This window comes from Mus caroli, chromosome 12 (genome assembly GCF_900094665.2).
Source record: "Mus caroli chromosome 12, CAROLI_EIJ_v1.1, whole genome shotgun sequence".
Taxonomy (NCBI): Eukaryota; Metazoa; Chordata; class Mammalia; order Rodentia; family Muridae; genus Mus; species Mus caroli.
Window position 1 is genome coordinate 96,978,226 of NC_034581.1, and position 19,988 is coordinate 96,998,213.

Here is a 19,988-nt window from a genome sequence, read left to right on the forward strand (position 1 = left end):
TCTTTACTGGCTTGCTTCTCCTGGCTTGCTCAGCCTGCTCTCTTATAGAACCAAGACTACCAGCCCAGAGATGGTCCCACCCACAAGGGGCCTTTCCTCCTTGATCACTAATTGAGAAAATGCCTTACATGAAGGCATTTCCTCAACTGAAGCTCCTTTCTCTGTGATAACTCCAGCTGTGTCCAGTTGACACAAAACCAGCCAGTACAGGTCTAAACTGAGTTGTGAGGAACAGGTCCATCCTTTTTGCCCTTGGTAGAATACTGATGGGGGTCACACTGCAAACTGGGGCAATAGAAGTTGTGGCCTTGTCAGAGGTATTTCTGTGGTTAGAGGGGGGCTCTGCGGTAGTGTGTGTGCTGTGCTTAGCAAGCACCCCGAGCCTTGTACCGTCCTTTCTTCAAAAAGCACAAAAACTTGACATCTCCCAGGCCCCTAGGGGTTTGTTTGTTGTTTGTGAACACCAACCCTATGTTGTCCAGACGTCAAAGGCTCTGCCTTTGTCCCATTTCACAAGCCATGAGGAGGCCTGAGTTCAGATTTTGTCAGCACCAGCCTCTTAGAACCTCTGGTGTCCTATAGAGAGTTCCCAAGAAGCAGTAGAAAGAGAAAGAGATGGGCAGAGGTTATACACACTAACTGAACCCCCTTGAAGGCAGTGTGGGGAACACCCCTGGGACTCTGTCACCTGAGGGTCTGGGGACTTTGTGCTGTTCATCAGTCTGTTGCTATCATGAAGGTTAGACGGTTCGTTTTACAGTCTTTTCTCTCTGCCTGTTCTGTGAGAACCGTTACCTGCCAGAAACAGCCCTGGCTGCAAGAGGCCAGGCTAGAGTCTAGGAGTCTAGGGAAGGCCAGGTGCTGAGCAGAGAGGGAGTTGGGGAATTGGAGGGATGGGATGGTGGTGGTAGCATCACCTGCTTCAGGTTATGAGGCTAGTGAATAGCAGACTCACGTCTAGGCCTACGGTGCAGAGTAGAGACACCAACAAAGGAGGAACAAGAAAGAAACAAATACACTCACCCTCATATCCCCATAGTGCACCTGCACATTAACCGTGGATGCAAAATATTGGGGGGGGGGACAGTTGCATCTGCACTGAACAGTGCAGACCCTAAATGGTGCCTCATAACCCCCATTTACACAGCACCAGGCTGGTTTAGAGAGAACAAATGATCCTGGGGTAGTTTAGCCAAGAGAGGAGGGTGTGAGCAGATTATATTGAGATTCAGGCGTCTTATCTAAGGACAGGGATATGTTCTAAAATGTGATAACTAGGCTATCTTATCATTTTTGAGTCAACAACATCCCATAACATGCTTACACAAGCTAAGACAGCTACTTGCAGATATTATTTAATCCTTGTAGCCGTTTCTGACAGCTAGACGTAATCAGCATCCCCCTTTCCAGATGTGGAACTTGAGGCACAGAGATGTTGACTCTTTTGCCTAAAATCACACAGATAGGAAAAATGGAGCTTGGACCACAGTGTGAGACTCCATTCCATAGAAAAAGGGGGAAAATGCCCATTGAGGGATCTTCAAAGATTCTGGGGAAGCCCTTTGCTACACAGTGTGGTTCCCATAGAACCAGTGCAGTGATGTCATTATTTTGAAAGAGACAAACATCATGGGTGGTCCCTGAGTTGAGAGACACAGCCTAGAGATCCGGATTCACCTCCTGCAGCATGGTGAGAGGCAGCCTTTGTCTTGCCAGCTCACTTGTCCCCAGAGTCTGTGTGACCTTGGCCGCATCCACTTCCTTCCCCAGGACCTGCCTCAGTCCTAGCAGCCTCTTCTCTGATAAGGAGTTGGGAACACTGTGGTCCCCTTTTTAAAAGGAAAAGCCAAAAAAAAAAAAAAAGTATGTATTCAGCAACAAGGCAATCGGAAAGTTGCCTCTATTTCTTCTGCACTTGGGCTGGTTTGTTATTTTAGTTAGAATGGCTTTAGAGTTAATGGAAAAGTTGCAAGCATAGAACAGAGAGTACCCTGTGCCCTGAGAACAGAGCATGCCCTGTGTCCACCCGCATGGGAACTCCCCTGCTAACAGCAGCTAACCAACACTTGCCACAGTTACTCTACCAGTCCTGGTACATTAGCGTCAACTAAAGCCTGGACTTGGTTATACCTCATGTCCTCTGTCTGCACCAAGACCCTCTCCAGAGCAGAGGCAAAGCCAGTGGCTGCCCATCATTCAAAGGTCCCTTGTTATATTGTTTTTGCTGCTGTGATGAATTTCTAAGAGAAACAGTTTAAAAGATGAAGGATTTATGTGGGCTCATGGTTTGAGAGCTCTCAGTTCGTATTTGGTTAACAACATTGCTGTGGACCTGAAGCGAAGCTGAATTATGGCAGAGAGCCAATGATAAGCAAAGCCTGTCATCTCACGGTGGACAGGAAGTGACAGAGCAAAGTCCATCACCTCCTGGTAGATAGGAAGTGGTGGAGCAAAGCCAGACAGGAAAAGGGCAAGGGACAATATAAAGGACCTGCCCCCAACTGATCTACTTCCTTTAGCCAAGCCACACTTCCTAATGTTTCCAGAGCCTCTGATTTAGCTCTAAGTCAGAGACCTGGGCTTCAGGTTTGTAGGGGGCATTTCCTACTGGAATCACAGTAGGTACCAAACAGCCATGTGCCTTGTCCTGGTGGGGTTGACTTTGCTCGTTGCTACCAGTTTGTGGCATCTCTCTCCCTCAGGCTCATTCTTGCCACCACCCCACCCCACTCCACCCCCACACACACCCCTGCTGCCCTCTTTCCCTACTACTCCTTGGAAGGAAAGTCACTCTGCTATAAGCAGGGGTGTTATACCCAGCCTTCTGGATGACAGGACTCTCGATGGCATTGGGATTCTTCCTAAGATTCATCTCTTGTCTGTTTACTTAAGCACAATAATATGTAATCATGAGACTAGTTTGATACCTTGTGTGCAAACTACCTTGCAACCACGTTTGTACCCCAGCTGTAGAGGCCAAAGGTCAACCTCCTGTGTTGTTTTCAGGTTGGCTTCTTTCTTTGTTTCTTTCTTTCTTCATTCATTATTGAGACAAGGCCTTATAGAACCTGGGGTCCAATAAGGCGGCTAAGCTAGCTGTCCAGTGAGCCCTCAGGGATCCCCCACCTGTCTCTGCCTCCTCAGTACTGGGATCACAGAATGTGCCACCACACTGGGCCCTTTGCCTGGGTTCTGGGAATCGAACTCAGGTCCTGATGCTTGCAAGGCAAGCACTTTTCCCACTAAGATATCTCCCTAGCTCCTAATTTGCAACACTTGTAGAAAGTTGTCCACAGAAGTCACTCAAGTGGTTTGTGATGGTTAGGTTTTGTCAGTTTGACACAATCTAGGGTCGTCTGGGAAGAGGGAATCTCAATTGAAAAAGTGGCTGCATCAGATTGGCCTGCAGGCAACTCAATGGTGCATTTTCTTAATTAATGATTACTATAGAAGAGCTGAGCGGGTGAGGCCACCTCTAGGCAGGTGATCCTGGGTTGGTTAAAAAAGCAAGCAGAGCAAGTCTGTAAGCAGTGTTACTCCTTGGTCTCTGCTTCAGTCCCTGTGTCCAGGACCTGCCTCAACTTCCTGTCATGACTTCCCTCAATAACCGACTGTGAGCAATAAGATGAAATAACTCTTTCCTCCCCAGACTACTTTTGCTCATGTGTTTGTCACATCAGTGGAAAACAAACATGGCTCTTGCTAACCCCAGCACCCCGCAGTTGTGTGTGTAGGTATCATTGCCCGCTTTCTGTTTGAATCACTTTACTGTTTTCTCACCATAGAAGATACCATTATCTTGTATACTGTCTGCCCTCAGCCCAGGACTAGCCACATCCTGTGTGTCCAAAGACTTCTGCTTCCTTGATTAAGGAACTCTCCTAGAAGCCAAGGTCTGTGTGTGACCTGAACCTGTTGCTATTGAACTGTCATCGATTCCAGCTTGAAAGACAGTTGGTTTTTTTTTTTTTTTAATTATCTGTTAATGGGAGAGGGCACACTTGCTATGGTGGGAGTGTAGCGATCAGAGGAAACATGTTGAAGAAATTGTTTCTTTCCTTCCACCGTGTGGGGTTTGGTCATCAGGAACTCAGGTCATCAGGTCTGGTGGCAAGTGCTTCTCCCTGCTAAGCTATCTCACTAGCCCTTTAAAAACCGTCTTCAATGAGAGAGGCCTCTTGAGCATTTCTCTTTGGTAGTGAGGATTTAGCTCAAGAGAATTCTAGGGGAGTGCATGTTGTCAGCTGGATGGGAAGATGATGGTTCGGTAGATCACAAGGGTGCTAATTCCATTCAGGCAAGGTTCTTTGGTAACACAGGGAAGCCCAAGTGTTTGCTCCCCTTGCAGAGCTGTTTCCTACGGGTGGATGCAGTGTGTGTACCTGTTCTACAGGGCTGCCACAAGGATGAGAGACAGGAAACAGGGCAGGGAGAGACACCTGTGAGACACAGACCCTACCCTTCTAGGTAGGGTGCCTCGCTCAATTCCACCACTGGCTGCCTTCAGAGGCCAAAAACTGACTGCATCTCAGCCCCTAGTCCAAATGCTTATTCCTTTGGCTTGTCTTAAGAAGCTAGGACTCTTCCATCTAACCACATCCCCAGACCTGCTGGGTCATGAGTGGGACCATTCTGTGTGGGACTGGGACATTTGAATCTCTCCCTTCAGTTCTTGAGAAGATAATCCCTCCACTGTCACCAAATTGTGTTTCTGCTCTCTGAAAGAAGAGCCACTGGTATGCTTTTAAGGCTCCTAGAAAATGAGCTGTGGCGAGCTTTGAGAAATGCTGCCTGGGCCTTGCCATGGCCAGGTGGTAAGTCAGAGGAATTGTGAGCTGCAGTTTCCCCACAGCTAGTAAATGCATCTTGGGCGATGCATCCTTCAGTCCATTGCTGGGTCTCTGACCTTCTGTACACACTCCCAGCTCTGTTGGGGTGGAGCCCCAGGTGAGAGGATGTTGAGCTACTGGTGAACTACCATAGCTACATGAGCCCAGGATGGCCTCTAGGCCGTCTACCTAGTCCTGTGTAGATCTGGCCTTTGCCAAACTAGATGCATACCTATGGGCATTATGGGAAATTCCTTCAACTACAAACAGCTCTAATGATATAGGTCCAAAATGAAGGGTAAAAACAGTCAATTGGAGTGCATGTAAATTCTGGGTTTTACCTATTAGTTTGAGGGTGTTGTTGTGGCTGTGTAACTCTTTATCTGAGTCTGTTTTTTTTTTTTTCTCCATCCTAACTATTGATGAAAACATTGGCTTTTCAAAACCCATCCTGTCCTATGCCAGCACTTGGGAAGCAGATATGAGAAGGATGAGTCTCTGCGGGTTCAAGACCAATCAGGGTCATACAGTGATACTCCGTCTCAGAGAACCAAAACAGACATCCTAGAAAGCATATGATCTGTGGTTGCACGTGCCTGTAATCACAGCACTCAGGAAGCTGAAACAGGAGAAACCACTGCAAATTCAAGGTTACTCTGGGTTCCATAGCATGCTTCAGTCCAGCTTGGACTACCTAGCAAGACACTGTATCAAAACACAAAACAACAAAAATACCCCATTCTGACTAAGACAGACAGGGAAGAGTCCTCAGTTGTCCTCACCAGCCTCGGTGAATGCCTTAATTTATCACAAAATGAACTCTCGTGTAACCTTCGGGGGCGGGGGGTAAAGGCCCCCAAGATGCTGGAGACAGAAGAACATTTTCTAAACAGACAGCTCGGAATCCTTCACTTGTCTCCCTCCCCACAAAGCCTCTCAGAGAAGGCAAGTGGCCTCCCTGACAACCCACGGCAGCTCTGCATTGGCACTGGGAAGGATACAACCACCTTGACTTGGCCCAAGGGCTGTCATTACTGTCTAGTTCAGAGTTTAGATGGAGGAACCCTAGCTGTTCACAGAAATTAGAGCCCAATGTGGCACACAACCCAGTGGCTGTTGGGGGGAGGCCATTCTGCTTTGGGGGTTGGAGTGGGGCTTCCTAGTGGATTGTGTTGGGAGAAAGGAAAAAAAGAGACAGAAGCCAGACTGCTGACCCGGATGTCAAGTCAGGTTAGTGAGGAATCAGACCACTGAGGTCCACTATGCTTAATCATCGAAACCTCTCAGGAGCAGGCACCTTGGTAGTGTGGCCAAGAGGGTGAACATCTCTGTGGCCAGTCACCCTACTAAGCATTCAGGAGTGATCAGAGACCCCAGTGCCTGCTTCTGTCATCTGCTTTCCCCATTGCTTGCCTTGGCCTCTCTCCACTCAGAGCCAAGGCCTGAGGTCTGCAGCTTGGAATCAAGGCTTTCTGGTTTTCCTACCCAGGAGCCCCCTGCACACCCTGTCACTTTCCTAGTTTACAGAGACATGTGGGAGGACAGACATGTAGAATTCCGACATGTGCTACCAGATCTAGCCAGTAGCATTTTACTGAGGTCTTGTTGCCTAGGCAGGAATGAAACATCAGGCTGTGAAAGGGTACCCATCTCAACTCTGCCCACCTCCCCCAAGTCAGGGCAGGGCTGGCCTGAAATCCCTTTTCACCCCCCTCTGAAACTAAGGCCCTAAGAGACTCCTGTTAGCACAACACCATGCCTGGTCTGGAAAAGTTCTTACAATGGCAGATGCCCCTGCCTCAGGAAATTCCCAGGGTTTTGAAGCTCTGTACTAAGAATTGGAAACAAAGACCAGCTGTATTTCATATTATGGTACGCCCACTCATAACATTCATTCATACGCATTTCCTCCAACCCCACTGGTTCCCACGGATCTGTGTGCAAAGAGGCAAGCTAACCTTGAACTTGTTGAGGAAATAAAGTGGCTTCGTATTTGAAAGACATCCTTGGGACAGTTCAAGTTCAGTGCCTCAGCCGTTGTCTCGAGGTGGGGAGTGAAGTCTAATGGAAGCATCTAGAAGCAAGGGGACAGACCAGCAGCTCCTCTTCTCCCCACTTCCGCTTCTGGTTCTCATGTCCTCTCCACCCTGCCCAGGGGAAGAGAGAGACTTATCTTCCATTTCCCACCTCAGCTAACTTCCACATGGGCCGTGCCTGCATGCTCATAGAGAAGCAACCTCCAGGGCCTGGCAAGACGGGGAAGATCATGAGTGGCGTCTAGAGTCTGAGGGCCTGAGTTCAAGCCCATCTCTAGCCTCTCCCATTCCGTCTTAAGCTCACCTGGCTCTCTTGGGTTCATCATTACCACATCCCTTGTAGATTTCTTATGAGAAATGGCAAGTTCAGGCTTGGGGCCAACTGGGGAGACAGTATATGACAGCTGCCTCCGACCAGCAGCATTGAGCTAACTGCGTGTTTTATTAATGGCACTCTATTCATGCCTAAGATGACCTGGCAGTGTCATGGTGGGGATTAATAACCAGCAGTTGTGGCAGCAGAATTTGGAACCTAAGGAAAGGTCTTCTCCAGAGCATCCCACACTCAGGGTCATGTCCTCACACATGGGGATGTCCTGGTATCCTTGTGCCCCAGCCAGCCCTAAACAACTTGGCTACACTCCTAGTTTGGGGATTTCTAGCTGAGCTGTTTGGGACCTGAGCCCAGGAAACAGAGTCCAGGGGCAGAGTGAGGATGGAGGAATGGGGACACTGGCCAAGCGCTTTCCTTCCCTTGACAGAATGTTTGAGGAAGCCAGGAACATTCCAGAAAGTGTCATCTGGGAAGGAAGGGTGAGCCTGAGAAGGGCTAGCTGTGCCTGAAAAGGATATGATAAAACAGCAATTGGTGACAAAGGAGAAGCTTCTTCATGCAATTGGGGACCATGAGGAGTGGAGCCACTTCGTGATCAGATGTGGTATAACCTAGGCAACTTATGAAGACCTTATCTCAGAATAAGGAACGGTGAATGAAAGGAGGACTGGTGCATAGTGGAAGCACCTTGCTTAGCACACAAGAGGCCGTGTGTTCAATCCTCAGTACCACAAGGTCCAAACAAAATGCTAGCTACTTTTATTTTTGCAAAGGGAAAAAAAGTATAAATTTCCCCATATTTATAACTCCCCACCCACTTCTTACCCCCTCCCCCAAAAAGAGCTGGGTGCTAGAGCATTGTTTGAATTGACATTCAACCAACTCCCAACTATTAGGGCTTCTCTGATCCTGGATCCCGGACCACCCTCATACAGAACCCCACTGAATCCCCATGCATCAACCATGCGTAGACTCAGTGCAAATGAGAAATGGAGACTTGAGGATCTCAAATTTGGATTCACTTTTCTCAGAGGTTTGCTTCAGACACCCTCTGGATGATTTCCACCCCGCACACTGCTGCCCCTCTGGCCTCCACCAAAGCCTCCGACTCACAGAGCCCCTGCTTCTGCCGTTTCAGATGTTCCTGGTGTGCCGGGACAACAACCTGAAGCAATTGGTGCTGTGTGTCCACTTCCCTTCCCTGAAGGGCAGCTCAGCTGAGGTGCTGGAGTACCCCATCAAAGAAGAAAAGTCTAGTAAGTTCTTGCCACCACCCCCCCCCGGCCCCTCCAAGACACAGCAGCAAAACCTGTGCGACACAGACCCTACCTTCTGTCCCCATGTTTAAAACTAGAATAGGGAAAATCATTTTTAGGGTTGGTTCCAAGGTAGCAGTTTGGATTAAGTAAGGGTTTGGGAGGGTACTCATGTTGGGGCGGCGTCTCCTGTGCCCACATTACATGGACTACAATTTTGACCAAGCATCAAAATTGTCAGACCTAGAGGCACATATGGGCAATTCTACCCCTTGGGTGACAGCAGGAGGAAGATTTGCTGCAACGTGAAGGCCTGCTACCCAGTGTGTGTCAGGTTAGAAAGAAGGCCTGTTTCAAAACATGAAGCCAAGTCACAGTTACTATTTATTCACTTTCTCTGCTCACGGCTTGAAGGCTTTGCTTCCTCGTAGCCGTCGTCAAGTTGTCTCTTGTTTGCTGAGCACAAAGGACGACAGAGAAAGGGGAGGAAATGACATGTCCAGTCCTGGGTTCCAGTGACTCATTACTACATTCTCAAGCCATGACTTGCCGTGTGTCGTGTCGCCTCTCTGAAATTCAGCTTTCTCTTCCATCAAATGAAACTAACAGTCACTGTCCTATCTCTACCCCAGAGCCTTTGTTAGGGTCACATGGGCAAGCAATTCCAAAGGCAAAACTGCTGGGTGTTGATAGGACTACCAGAACATACATGACATGGGCTTGTGGGGAGCCTGTTTGGGGATCTTTAATCCAGGCTGGCCTCGAACTCATGGTCCTCCTACCTCAGCCTTTCCACTGCCACTATGACAGGTATATACCACCATGCCTGGATTCTACAGTGGCTTTGTACTATTAAAGACATCATGGAGCTTGGACCTCTTCTGACCTAGGCTCCCTTGTTTTGAACCAGCTTCTGCCTCCTTTCAAAGGCCATGTGTTCACGGGTTAGGTTTTGAAATCTAAGAAGCCTGTGACAAGAATCCATAGGCTATTCCAGGTATGAGCTAACATCCATAGAAACAATTCCAGGGTGTTCCCTGAGGCTTATCACCCTAGGTCCACAGCAGAATGACAGTAAGTAGTCTTGGATGCCTGCTTTTCAAGACACTGAGAACCTACATAGATGAATAAGAAGGAAGTCCTTGCCTTAGGGTGAGGGGGTTTTCAGTCAGGCTAGAGGGTGGCTATGATAGAACAGGGCTAACAGGCATCACTTGCTCCGTGGTATGACAGCTGTTACTGTCAGGGGGCACCTGTCAGGTGGGGCAGGTCCAGATCCTCCTTAAACTGGGAAGAATATCAAAGAATATCTACTGTGTGAGGGTATCTAAGAGGAGAAGGCTTTAGGGTTAGGTTTTGAATGTGTGAAGGTGCTTGTGTTTGTCCAATAAAAGGGTGATTTTCTACAAAAGGAAAGTAGGGTAGGTCCCCATCCTGCTGGGAGAAGGTCTTTCCAGCAACTCAAACCACATGAACAAAACGCCTGTGCCCCAAGCCAGGCAGTGGTATCGAATGCCTTTAATACTTGCACTCGGGAGGAAGAGGCAAGCAGATCTCTGAGTTCAAGGCCAGCCTGGTCCACAGAGTGAGTGCCAGGACAACCAGGGCTGCACCGAGAATGTATATCCCTATGTAGTACAGGTGCTGCATCCTATGGCAAGAACACACAACGCCTGCCTCTTAGGATATCAAGTAAGATAAGGAGACAGAAGTGGAAAGGCCTTTTACTGTCATGGGGGATGTGCCAGGTGGAAATCAGCCAACTGCCTCAATACCAAGAAATGACTTAAAGCTGCAGGAAGCTAATTTCCAAGCACAGGCAAGCTATGCTTCCCTTAGGCCCCCTGCAGGCACCCCACTGTTCTGCTATCTTCAGCATGTGACCTCCATATTATACGATTGGGTCCAAGGTAACTGTGTGGACTGGAAAAAGAGTCTAGGTACCTCCTATACCCATATTTTGTTAGCTAGAACTCTGTCACAAGACCAAACCTAACTGCAGGGGACACTGTGAAATATAGTTAACTATGTGCCCAGGGAAGCAGACCCACTGGATTTTTTAATATATAACTTGTTTTTATGTGTATTGGTGTTTTACCTGCTTGTGTCTGTGTGAGGGTGTCAGAAGCCCTGGAACTGGACTTACAGACAGGTATGAGCTGCTGTGTGGTTGCTGGGAATTGAACCCGGTTCCTCTGGGAGAGCAGCCAGTGCTCTCCACCACAAAGCCATCTCTCCAGCCCCAAGCAGAAGGATTTTAAGGAATTCTGGGAGTTGCCCAGCCCTCTAGTATGAGAGTACAGAGGTGGATCTGGAAAGGGCTGTGGAGTCAGGGTGGGGGTGGGGTTCTCAAAGAGGATGGGGAGTGTTTCGGTTTTTCCAAACCACTGAAGTACATTGTGTCCTTTGATGACTCAGAAAGGGTGGTGTTGTTTGGATTGTCTCCTGTTCCCCAAGAACCTGGGTCATTTTTCATATGGCCAGGGGAATGTGACTTTCACGGTGTCTCTGGGGCCACATGATGCTGGATGTGTTTTTGACCCCAAGAGAAGGTTGACCAGTAGGCACAAACTGCTGGGCTAGGATTTTAGGATCCCCCTGCCTCTTACTGAGAGTCATGACTTTGGGACTAGGCTGCCACATCTTAGTTTCCTCTGTACATTTAGGGACCCACATGCCTTGAGCAAGTGAGTTTTAGCTCTAGGATTGGAAAAGTGCTCAGATGGGGGCATGCCCAGGGCTGTGTGGAGAAAGTACAGGATCAAGGCGGGGTGCCTGAGGGTTTTAGAGGTGAGAGGCGAGACTGGAGCTGGCCCTGTAGCTGTCTGGAATTCTTTTCTGCTCCTTTGTCCTATGTGCCTTTTCTGCTGGCTGGCTGCTGCCTTTGGGGCATCACATCTAGGCTTCTGCACCTTAAAGACAACCCAGCCCTTGGAAACCAGGGCACGAGTTTGATTTCATGTCCCACTTTCAATACAGAGCCTTATGAAGGCAAGTAAGTGTGAGATGGTGGTTAGGAGGGTTAAAACAGATTCAGTTCAGAAACATTGCAGCCATTGGGCTCTCACGTGCAGAACTGGCCCAATCCCGACTCAGCTTGCACAGGTGGGGATTTATAGCAAGGTGGATGAATGATCTAATGGGGTGCTGGCTGAAGGTAGACAGATTGTCCCTTCTTCCTGGGGATGAGAAACAAGAAAAGCCTGATTGGGTCTAAATGACGGTCGAACAGGTAGGGTGGAGGCTCCTGCCGCACTTAGAGGGGTCATTGCTAGAACAGGCAGTATATGAGGGGTGTCTGAGAAGGTCCAGGAGCTGTGAAAGTTTAGCTGAGTGAAGTTTTGTCAAGATGGATGGATGTGTATTACCAGAACTGTGAGCTGGGCTCGGCCACCTGTCCTCAATAGGCAAATGAAACAGCTGCGTAATGATGAAAGGATGAGAAAGGAGAGCTCCTCACTGTGGGAAGACGAACAACTTGAGAGATCCAGCGACCATCCTCCACAAGTCCATCTTCAGGATGCTGAGATGGGGTTTAGGTTAAGCGGAGGGTACGAAGCATGCGTAACTAAGCCATCCTGACAGAGGCATGGCCCTGCCCAACATGTCACTGTCTGGACCCCAGTGTGTCCTGCCAGGTTGTCTGACAAGTGATCAGAAATCTGTGAACTCTCTTTCCAGGAAATAAATCGTCCTCTAGCTGACTGCAGGGCCCCAGGCTTCTCCTCGTCCTAGCTGAGAATTCACTACTTCAATTGTGTGATAGCCCAGAGAAGGGACAGGAGTGTCTCCTGAGGGAAAAAAAAAAAATCTTCATTTCTACCGAGATGGTCAAACCAGACTACTCAGAAATGGGAGCACTAACATCCCAGGTTCTTGGTTTTCTCCCAGGGCCACATGGTAGAATTCCCTGCATTTTCAGGCTTCAAGTTGAGCATTCCAGCCTTGCCTTGAAGATAGTCAAAATGCAAACCAAAGTCATTTGTGTAATCTGGATCGTCAGTCCTTATTCCAACACGTTGGCCACAAACACAGCGGTGCCCACCGTTTGCGTATTTCACTTTGCTCTCTCTTTACATTACTGTGCTGCTCCTGAACCTCTTTCTTTTGAGGTCTGCTGCCAGAGCAGGGCATTGGCTGGGCTGTTTCTCTGCCTCAGCAATTCTAAGTTCCATGCTCCTCCCTCTCTTTGAATTCTGTGCCTTTGATGTCATAGCTTGGTTTCTCTCACCTCTGTCTCTTGCCACTTGTGTGACTGGGCAAAAAAAAAACAAAAAACAAAAAAAACGCTTCATGCCTCCGGCCCCCAGCCTCCCTGCCTGTGAGGTAGGCATAGTGATGGTGCCTTTCCTCAGAGAGTCCTGGAAGGAATTAGTTATCCAGATCATGTAGGGTGATCGTGAGGCTCTGTGGCCAAGCTAACTTCAATGGGGTGCCCTCAAGGGGAAGTGGGCAATGGAAGGGCCCAAGCCTAGAACTGGAGCTTTCTGGGTTTCCCCATGCAGAGTTGAGGGAGGAAACCAGGGGGTGTCCCAAAAGTGAGTCTTGCTTTGACCACAGCTGTGCTCTGAGGCACTTAAAATCCCCTCCCTAGTTTCTTTTTTTTTCTTTTATGTTTTTTCCAGACAGCATTTCTCTGTGTTCCCCTGGCCATCCTGGAACTCACGTTGTAGACCAGGCTGTCCTTGAACCCGGACATCTGCCTGCCTCTGCTTCCTGAATGCTGGTATTAAAGGTGTGCACCACCACTGCCCAGCTTCTTTCCCTGATTCCTTACAAAGATTCTTCTTTGAAAAATCCTGATTCTGTCAGCTAAGCCATGCTTGTAGTGGTAACAGACTGCCCTACACCTTTAGTTGCTTACACACAAAGTAGCATGGATGTACTATAGAATACATCTGATTAAAACACTCAAATACATAGTAACATGAGTGTGTTTTCCCTGGATCTTTCCACTGTTGCTGCCGAGCTCTACCCATCTGAAACATGAGAAAGCAGAGTTCCATAATGACTCTAGAAGATTCCACTCAGAAATGCAACCACCGCTTCCCCTACAACTCATTGACCAAAACAGGCCACATGGCCAGACTGGAGCCCAGTAGGACAGGAAGAATCATCTCTCCTCATACAGTGGCCAGCAGGAAGGGAAAGTGGCCCGGAGATTACAGGAGGATTTATAGCCGGGAAGGAGCCTGTTGAAGGAGCAAAATGAAGGCTGAGTGAAGCTATGCCAATTTCTGGGAGGCAATGCTGCCCCTTGATGGCTGGTATGAACAACCTACCCTAGAGGACACTACAACAGGAGCATCCCTTATCCTAAATGCTTGAGACCAGAAGTGTTGCAGACTCTCCCTGGATTTTGAAATGGTTTGCACGTGTGTAACATTGTCTTGGGGGTGAGACTTAAGCCTAACAAGGAAACTTGGTTATGTTGTATGCATACAGTATGCACATATCCTGGAAGATATTTCATAGATAGATAGATAGATAGATAGATAGATAGATAGATAGATAGATAGATAGGCATCTGCCTTTTAACTTGTCAGTTGACATCAGATGTACTTTTCTCTCATGGCATAATGTTGGTGGGCCAAAAAAATGTCTTGGAATTTGGAGCATTTCAGATTTCAAAGTTCCAGATAAAGAATGTTCAGCTGAACCTGGTTTTACTAATATGCATAGAAGTGGTGATAGGCATATCCCTGGGGTGGCAGTTTCCTAGCGGTTGCTGAATAAAGGAAGAAGAAGGAGAAAAACTATTTGGGATTGTGTCTCGCAGAGCAGGCCTGAGGCAGTGGCATGACCAGGCCCATGCAGGAAGTGGGCTACGCAGTGCTCAAGGCCTAAGCCGCAGTCTGAGCACTCCTACCCAGTGCCTCTGGCCCACTAACCCTGGCTTTAGAAGGGTCTGTCCACCAATTCTGAGTAAATCCTCACTCTCAGGAGTGTGGGTGGGTTTACATCAACTTGAACACATCAGCATCTGAGAACAGTCCATCTCCTGGGCAACTATGGCAAATTCTCATGCTGATTGGTATGGGGGATCATCACTTCTAGATGCAAAGAGGAGGGATCTTGGATGTGTCCTCCTGGGCAGTAGAGATCCATATGGGCATGGCCACGTGATAGGCATGGCCATGTGATAGGCATGGCCACGTGACCAGAATGCCTTTGACTTACTTCTCTTACTCTTGAATATGACTTCTCTCCATACTCTTGGCACCGCCCAAAACCCTAGAATGCAGTCTGACCTGTTTTCGAATGGAGACGGCTCAAGTCAATGAACAGGTGTTATCAAAGGAAGAGTTGACATAGAGACTCCATATTTTAGCTAGAAGTAAGGCAGGGTTGATTGCTTTGTGGGAGGTCCTGCAGGCTTGTCAATGCAAACCCCTTCGTTTTCATTTTTCTTCTACAACATGACTTTTGGAAAGAATGACTGTTGGTTCTAGGTTTTTATTCTTGTGAGATCAGGTAAGATGTCAGATGTCCTTGCACTATGGTTTCCTCATCTGTGAATTAAGGGTGTCTCTCCGGCACAGCTGAGGGCAGATCCTTGAAAGAAGGTATCAGCAGGGAAGCGCTCAGCATCTTTGTATCTAAATGTAGACACTTCTGGGAAGAAGTCACGAGCCCTACTTGTAGCAAGTACTCAATGCACAGTGGCAGTTATAATTAGCAGCATGTAGCTCACACCTCACAACCCCTCATTTCCTGTACTCTCTGTCCTGAGGACTGCTCTAAAAACATTGCTGCTTAGGGGGCACAGGATCTTGGGCTAAACTAGCCACCGTTCGCTTCTTTCTGCCTTCATCATTCCAGCTTTGAGTTTCCAGATCTGGGGTTGGGTTAAGATGAGGCAGGGAGGTCAACTTAGCTCTAAGAACCTTGGGAAACTAACTTAGCCTCCTCCTTCTTCCTCCTCCTCTTTCTCTTCTTTCTTCTCCTCTTTTCTCTCTTCTTCCTCTTTCTCTTTCTCCTCTCCCTCTTCCTCTTCCTCTTCCTCCTCCTCCTTTTGATATCTCACACCAGCCTCCCAAGTGTTTGAATTATAGACATCCCCATCACTCCCTCATCTTTCCATCCTTTCATATTCCTGTCTTTCCTTTGCATTTTCGAAGCCGAGGCTAACCTCAACCCCTTGATCTTCCGTCTCTTGGGTGCCATGATTACTTGCTCTCTCTCGATCTTAAGTCACAGTCATGCATGCCACTACCTACCCTTCCTTTTTTCACCATCTTATTTTATATGAGCTTTCTCAGCTCTGTTCTGCTAAGCATGTGACAAAATGTATCCCCCAACTAAGTATCTGCTAAGTGGGTTCTGAGGGGAAATGTAAGGGGGCTAAGACAGAACCCCAGTATTGAGCAAGGGAAACAAGGCCACTGTCCTAAGCCCTATAATATAAGCCTAGGAAGTTGAGAAACAGTTATGAGGAAGAACATTAAGGGAATAGGCTGGAGAAGCTGAAGCCACAGTCTTCTATGTCAAAGCTCAGAAACAAGGAAGCAAATGGGGCCAAGGCTAAACCATGCTCAGGTGGTAACTGAGAGGCAGCAAAATCAAGGCTTCGAGGGGAGAATTTGACTGGGTCACCAGTAGCTGTGACAAGCACACTACACTGGTAAGGGTTTGGTTTGTAGCGTCATGGAAAGGTTTTGAGCATGAAGTAGCCCGATGAGATGGGTGCTTCAGGGCCCCTGGACTGTGTGGCAGCCAGCAGGGACAGTGACCAGCCACAAGAGGAGAAGAGAGAGGGATTGTAAAAACAAACAAACAAACAAACAAACACATCAAAAGCAAAAGCTTGATGACTGCCTAGGAGTTGAAACTGGAGAGCTGGAAGACAAGATGGCCATGAGAAGGAGAGCACTCTGAGTTGTCACGGGAGCACTCTAGAAGGCAGACTCCAACAGGTGAGAGGAGGAGCACTCAGGAGGAGTCAGTGCCTCATGAGATGTCTGGGGCAGCAATGTTTGTCCAGTGAACACGAACATGGGAGCTGGGGGAGTTCGTCTGGTTCCAAAAGAACTGGGAGATCTTGACAGAGACATAGAAAGATGGAAAGCACAGGATCTTGAGAGGAAAATTATGGGGAAAATGGGTTAGTGTCACAGTGGGTCTGCCTGTGGGGAGTGCTCCTGCTCTATGTGTGAGTGCTCCTGGTCTGCATGTAAGTGCTCCTGATCTGCCTAGGAGGGGTGGTCCTGGTCTGTGTGTAGATGCTCCTGGTCTGCCTGGGAGTAGTGCTCCTGATCTGTATGTGGGTGTTCCTGGTCTGCCTGGGGAAGTGCTCCTAGTCTGCATGTGAGTGTTCTTGGTCTACTTGTCGGGAGTGGTACTAGTCTGCATGTATGTTCCTGGTCTTCATGTGCTGAGTGCTGCCATCTAAAGGGATAGCACTTGACTCAGCTGTTTCTGGATCAGAGCCTTCTACTCACCAACCTTTCTTTTGAAGACAGCTGTAGGGGATGTTAGGGCCAAGCCCTAGGGTCTCTTGGCTTCCAGTCACAGGCCTGGGTGATCTTGGTTCAGCATGTGTCTCAGTCTGTCTGTGCTGCCAAAAAACAACTGACTGAAACTGGGCATAGTCTAAAAAAAGATATTCATATCTCACAGTTTTGGGAACTAAGAAGGCCAATATTAAGGCAAGTTACATTGTCTGCTGAGAGCTGCTCCCTGTTCCATCCTGGGGGTGTGAAGGAGCAGAGAGCTGTGTTCTCCATGGCAAGAGGTGGAAGGACCAGTGAGCTGAACTCTGCCTGAAGCCTTGTAAGTGTAGGGAACCTTGGAGTCAGCTCAGGATGCCCCAAGACCAAGTTCTCAACACAAAAGAGATTGATTTGCCTCAGAGGACAAAGGGCAGGGAATAAGAGACAAAGACAGGAGACAGGAAGAAGAGGAAGGAAACAAGGGAGAGGGGGCAGGGGTATTTGTCCCAGATAACAAAGGACTGCCTCTGGATAGAGAAGAGACAGTTGTGGTCCATAGGTAAATGGCAGTTTATAAAGGTAAAAAGAGGAAACCCTGCATTAGGATGAGGTGCCTAATTTTATTGGGCATGTTAATTAAGTGAGCCAAAAGGAGCTTTTGATTGTTGAATTTTAATACTTTGATGGCTGGACCTTGGTAGTGGCCAAATAAGGAAATAGGGAAATAGACCTTGGTGGTTAGCTTTAGAAATGTAACCTAATTTTTTTTTGGGGGGGGGGGTTGTCTGTTTGTTCTTGCTGTTCTTTTGTTTTTGTTCATTTTTTGAGCATGGCAGAGGGAATGGAGGGAAAGGGCCAGACTTGCCAGAGTCCCATGCTCTAGTGGGTGAGTGTCCCTTCAGTAAGGACCTAAAGACTTAGTTTAGTGGTAGATCACTTGCATAGCATACATGAGGCCTTGACTGCATCCCAGCATCACACATGAAATCAAATAAAATAATTAAGGGGTAGGAATGCGGCTATATTGATTGAGTGTTTACCTAACATACATAAAGCCTTGGGTCCAATCTCCCCAGTCCTCAGGCATTACATAAAACCGTGTGGAGTTCATATGTCTGTCTCTGGAGCTCGGTCACCAGACAGGATAGCCCAGTCTCAAAAAACAAGATGGATGGCTCCTGGGGAGCAACACACAAAGAACACACACACACACATATGTCGAGGCACATGGGCATTCGTACACATGCATATGTGCGTGCACACACACACTTCAGGGTTAGAAACTTCACCCTTTTATCAGACGTGGATGAATTCAGCAGGCAGAAAGTCAGTATGGACACAGTTAAGCTCAGCAGAGCCTATCAACTGGATGTAACAGACCAGCTAGATCCATGGACCACTTCATTGCAGAAGCCATACGTACGCACCTCTCCCGTTTGTGGGAAGCATTCATCATCACTCTAGGTCATAAGATGTCCATTAACAGATTATGGAAACTAGAAACCAGAGCACACAGAATCACAGTAGGAATCGATGAACAGAAGACGACAGCGGTAGATCAGACAGCGCAGCCCCCATAACACCAGGTCAAAGGAAGAAACCTCTTGGAAAATTTTTAAATACTTGAAATGAAAATCCAACCTTTTCAAAATCCGCAGATGACAGTGGGCAGTGCCTAGGAGAAACAGATAGCGTCGAATGCATACATTAGAAGAGAATAAAATTAGATTTCCTATTCAGTGCTCCCCCTAGCACTAGAGCTAACTAGCTCTAGGAACTAAGAAAGATCATGTGACAGGTGACCTTCCTTCCCACCAACCAGGCAGGGGCCTGTTACAGTTCCAAGGAAGCTGTAGGAAGGACAGACAAGAAATGTGTATGAACATACCTAAGACCTGCAGGCGTGTAACGGTGGCCTAAACACCACTGTGCATGTTCCAGTAGACTATAAGGACTATAAGGACTATAAGACTATAAGGACTATAAGCAGTTATTGGTTCCTTTGTGATGATTAGATGGGCTTCCTTGTCTTCCGTCTGGCTGAGGAGGCAGAGTAGACGATTACAAAATAGTGTGATTGGGACTCTTGTGATCTAGTAAGAGGGAAAAAAAGAGCTTTGCAGGGAAGCTATTATACTTTAGACCAGGGATTCTCAACCTAAGCGTCCTTTCACAGGAGTCCCCTGAGACCACTAGAAAACACAGATATTTACATTACAATTCATAACAGTAGCACAACTACAGAGATGAAGTAGCAACAAAAATAATTTTATGGTTGGGAGTCACCACAACATGAGGAACCATATTAAAGGGTCACAGTATTAGGAAGGTTGAGAGCCAGCGTTTTATATATAGTTAAGGCGCCAGAGCGGGATCGGGGATAAAGCTAGATCAGAGTCTGCTTCTTAAAGTCACTAGGATGGGTACTTGAGTGAATGAGAGCAAGACTAGACAAAACTAGACAATGTAGTTTGTATCGTAGTTCGCGGTACAACCCTGTGTGGAGGCTCAGCTCCTGCGGAGCAGAGCGCCTGCTATTGAGGATGTCTAGGGAGAGATTCTCAGAAATGTTAGCTCTGGGGGAGTTTGGGGAAGTTGACTGCCACTCTGTATACGTCTAGCTCACTTCCCAGGGATGCTTTTGCTCTGGGAGATCCCAGGCCTAAGAAGAAAGAACAGCAGTGGTGCCATTGTGAGCTTGGACAAAAGCCCTGTGTGGGTGTCAGTGAAGTGGGTCCTCATCAGCTTCCTCAGGAACTTGTGTAAGGTACTCAGTGCCACTAGGCCTCCTGGGAGAGGGGACTCCTGACTTTCCCTGGCAAAGGATAGTTCAAAGTGCCCTGGAAGGGTAAGGCCCCATACCTGTTCCCAACTGAACATGCCCTAAATCCCTAGACCTCAACACAACCTAGAAAACATAGGCTGCTGTGCCCAGACAGAAATTCTGGAACGTCCCACCAAAAAAAAAAAAAAAAAAAAAAAAAAAAAAAAAAAAAAAAATGGATATCCGTGGCTCTTCATGCCTGTCTCCCCTAATTTGTCAGGATCCATGACTGGTTTTCCTTGCTCTTTGTGGCACGGCTAACACAGCCTTTATTTTA

At 47.8% G+C, this 19,988-nt stretch overlaps 1 protein-coding gene across 1 annotated transcript in view; it reads left to right on the forward strand.

Annotated features, from left to right (window-relative positions):
* Window positions 1-19,988, forward strand: part of Rin3 (Ras and Rab interactor 3) — a 113,603-nt gene that overhangs the window by 35,213 nt on the left and 58,402 nt on the right. The window contains exon 3 of the mRNA XM_021179321.2: window positions 8,338-8,455. Within this exon, the coding sequence (XP_021034980.1) occupies window positions 8,338-8,455 (118 nt within the window). The remainder of the gene's footprint in view (window positions 1-8,337; window positions 8,456-19,988) is intronic.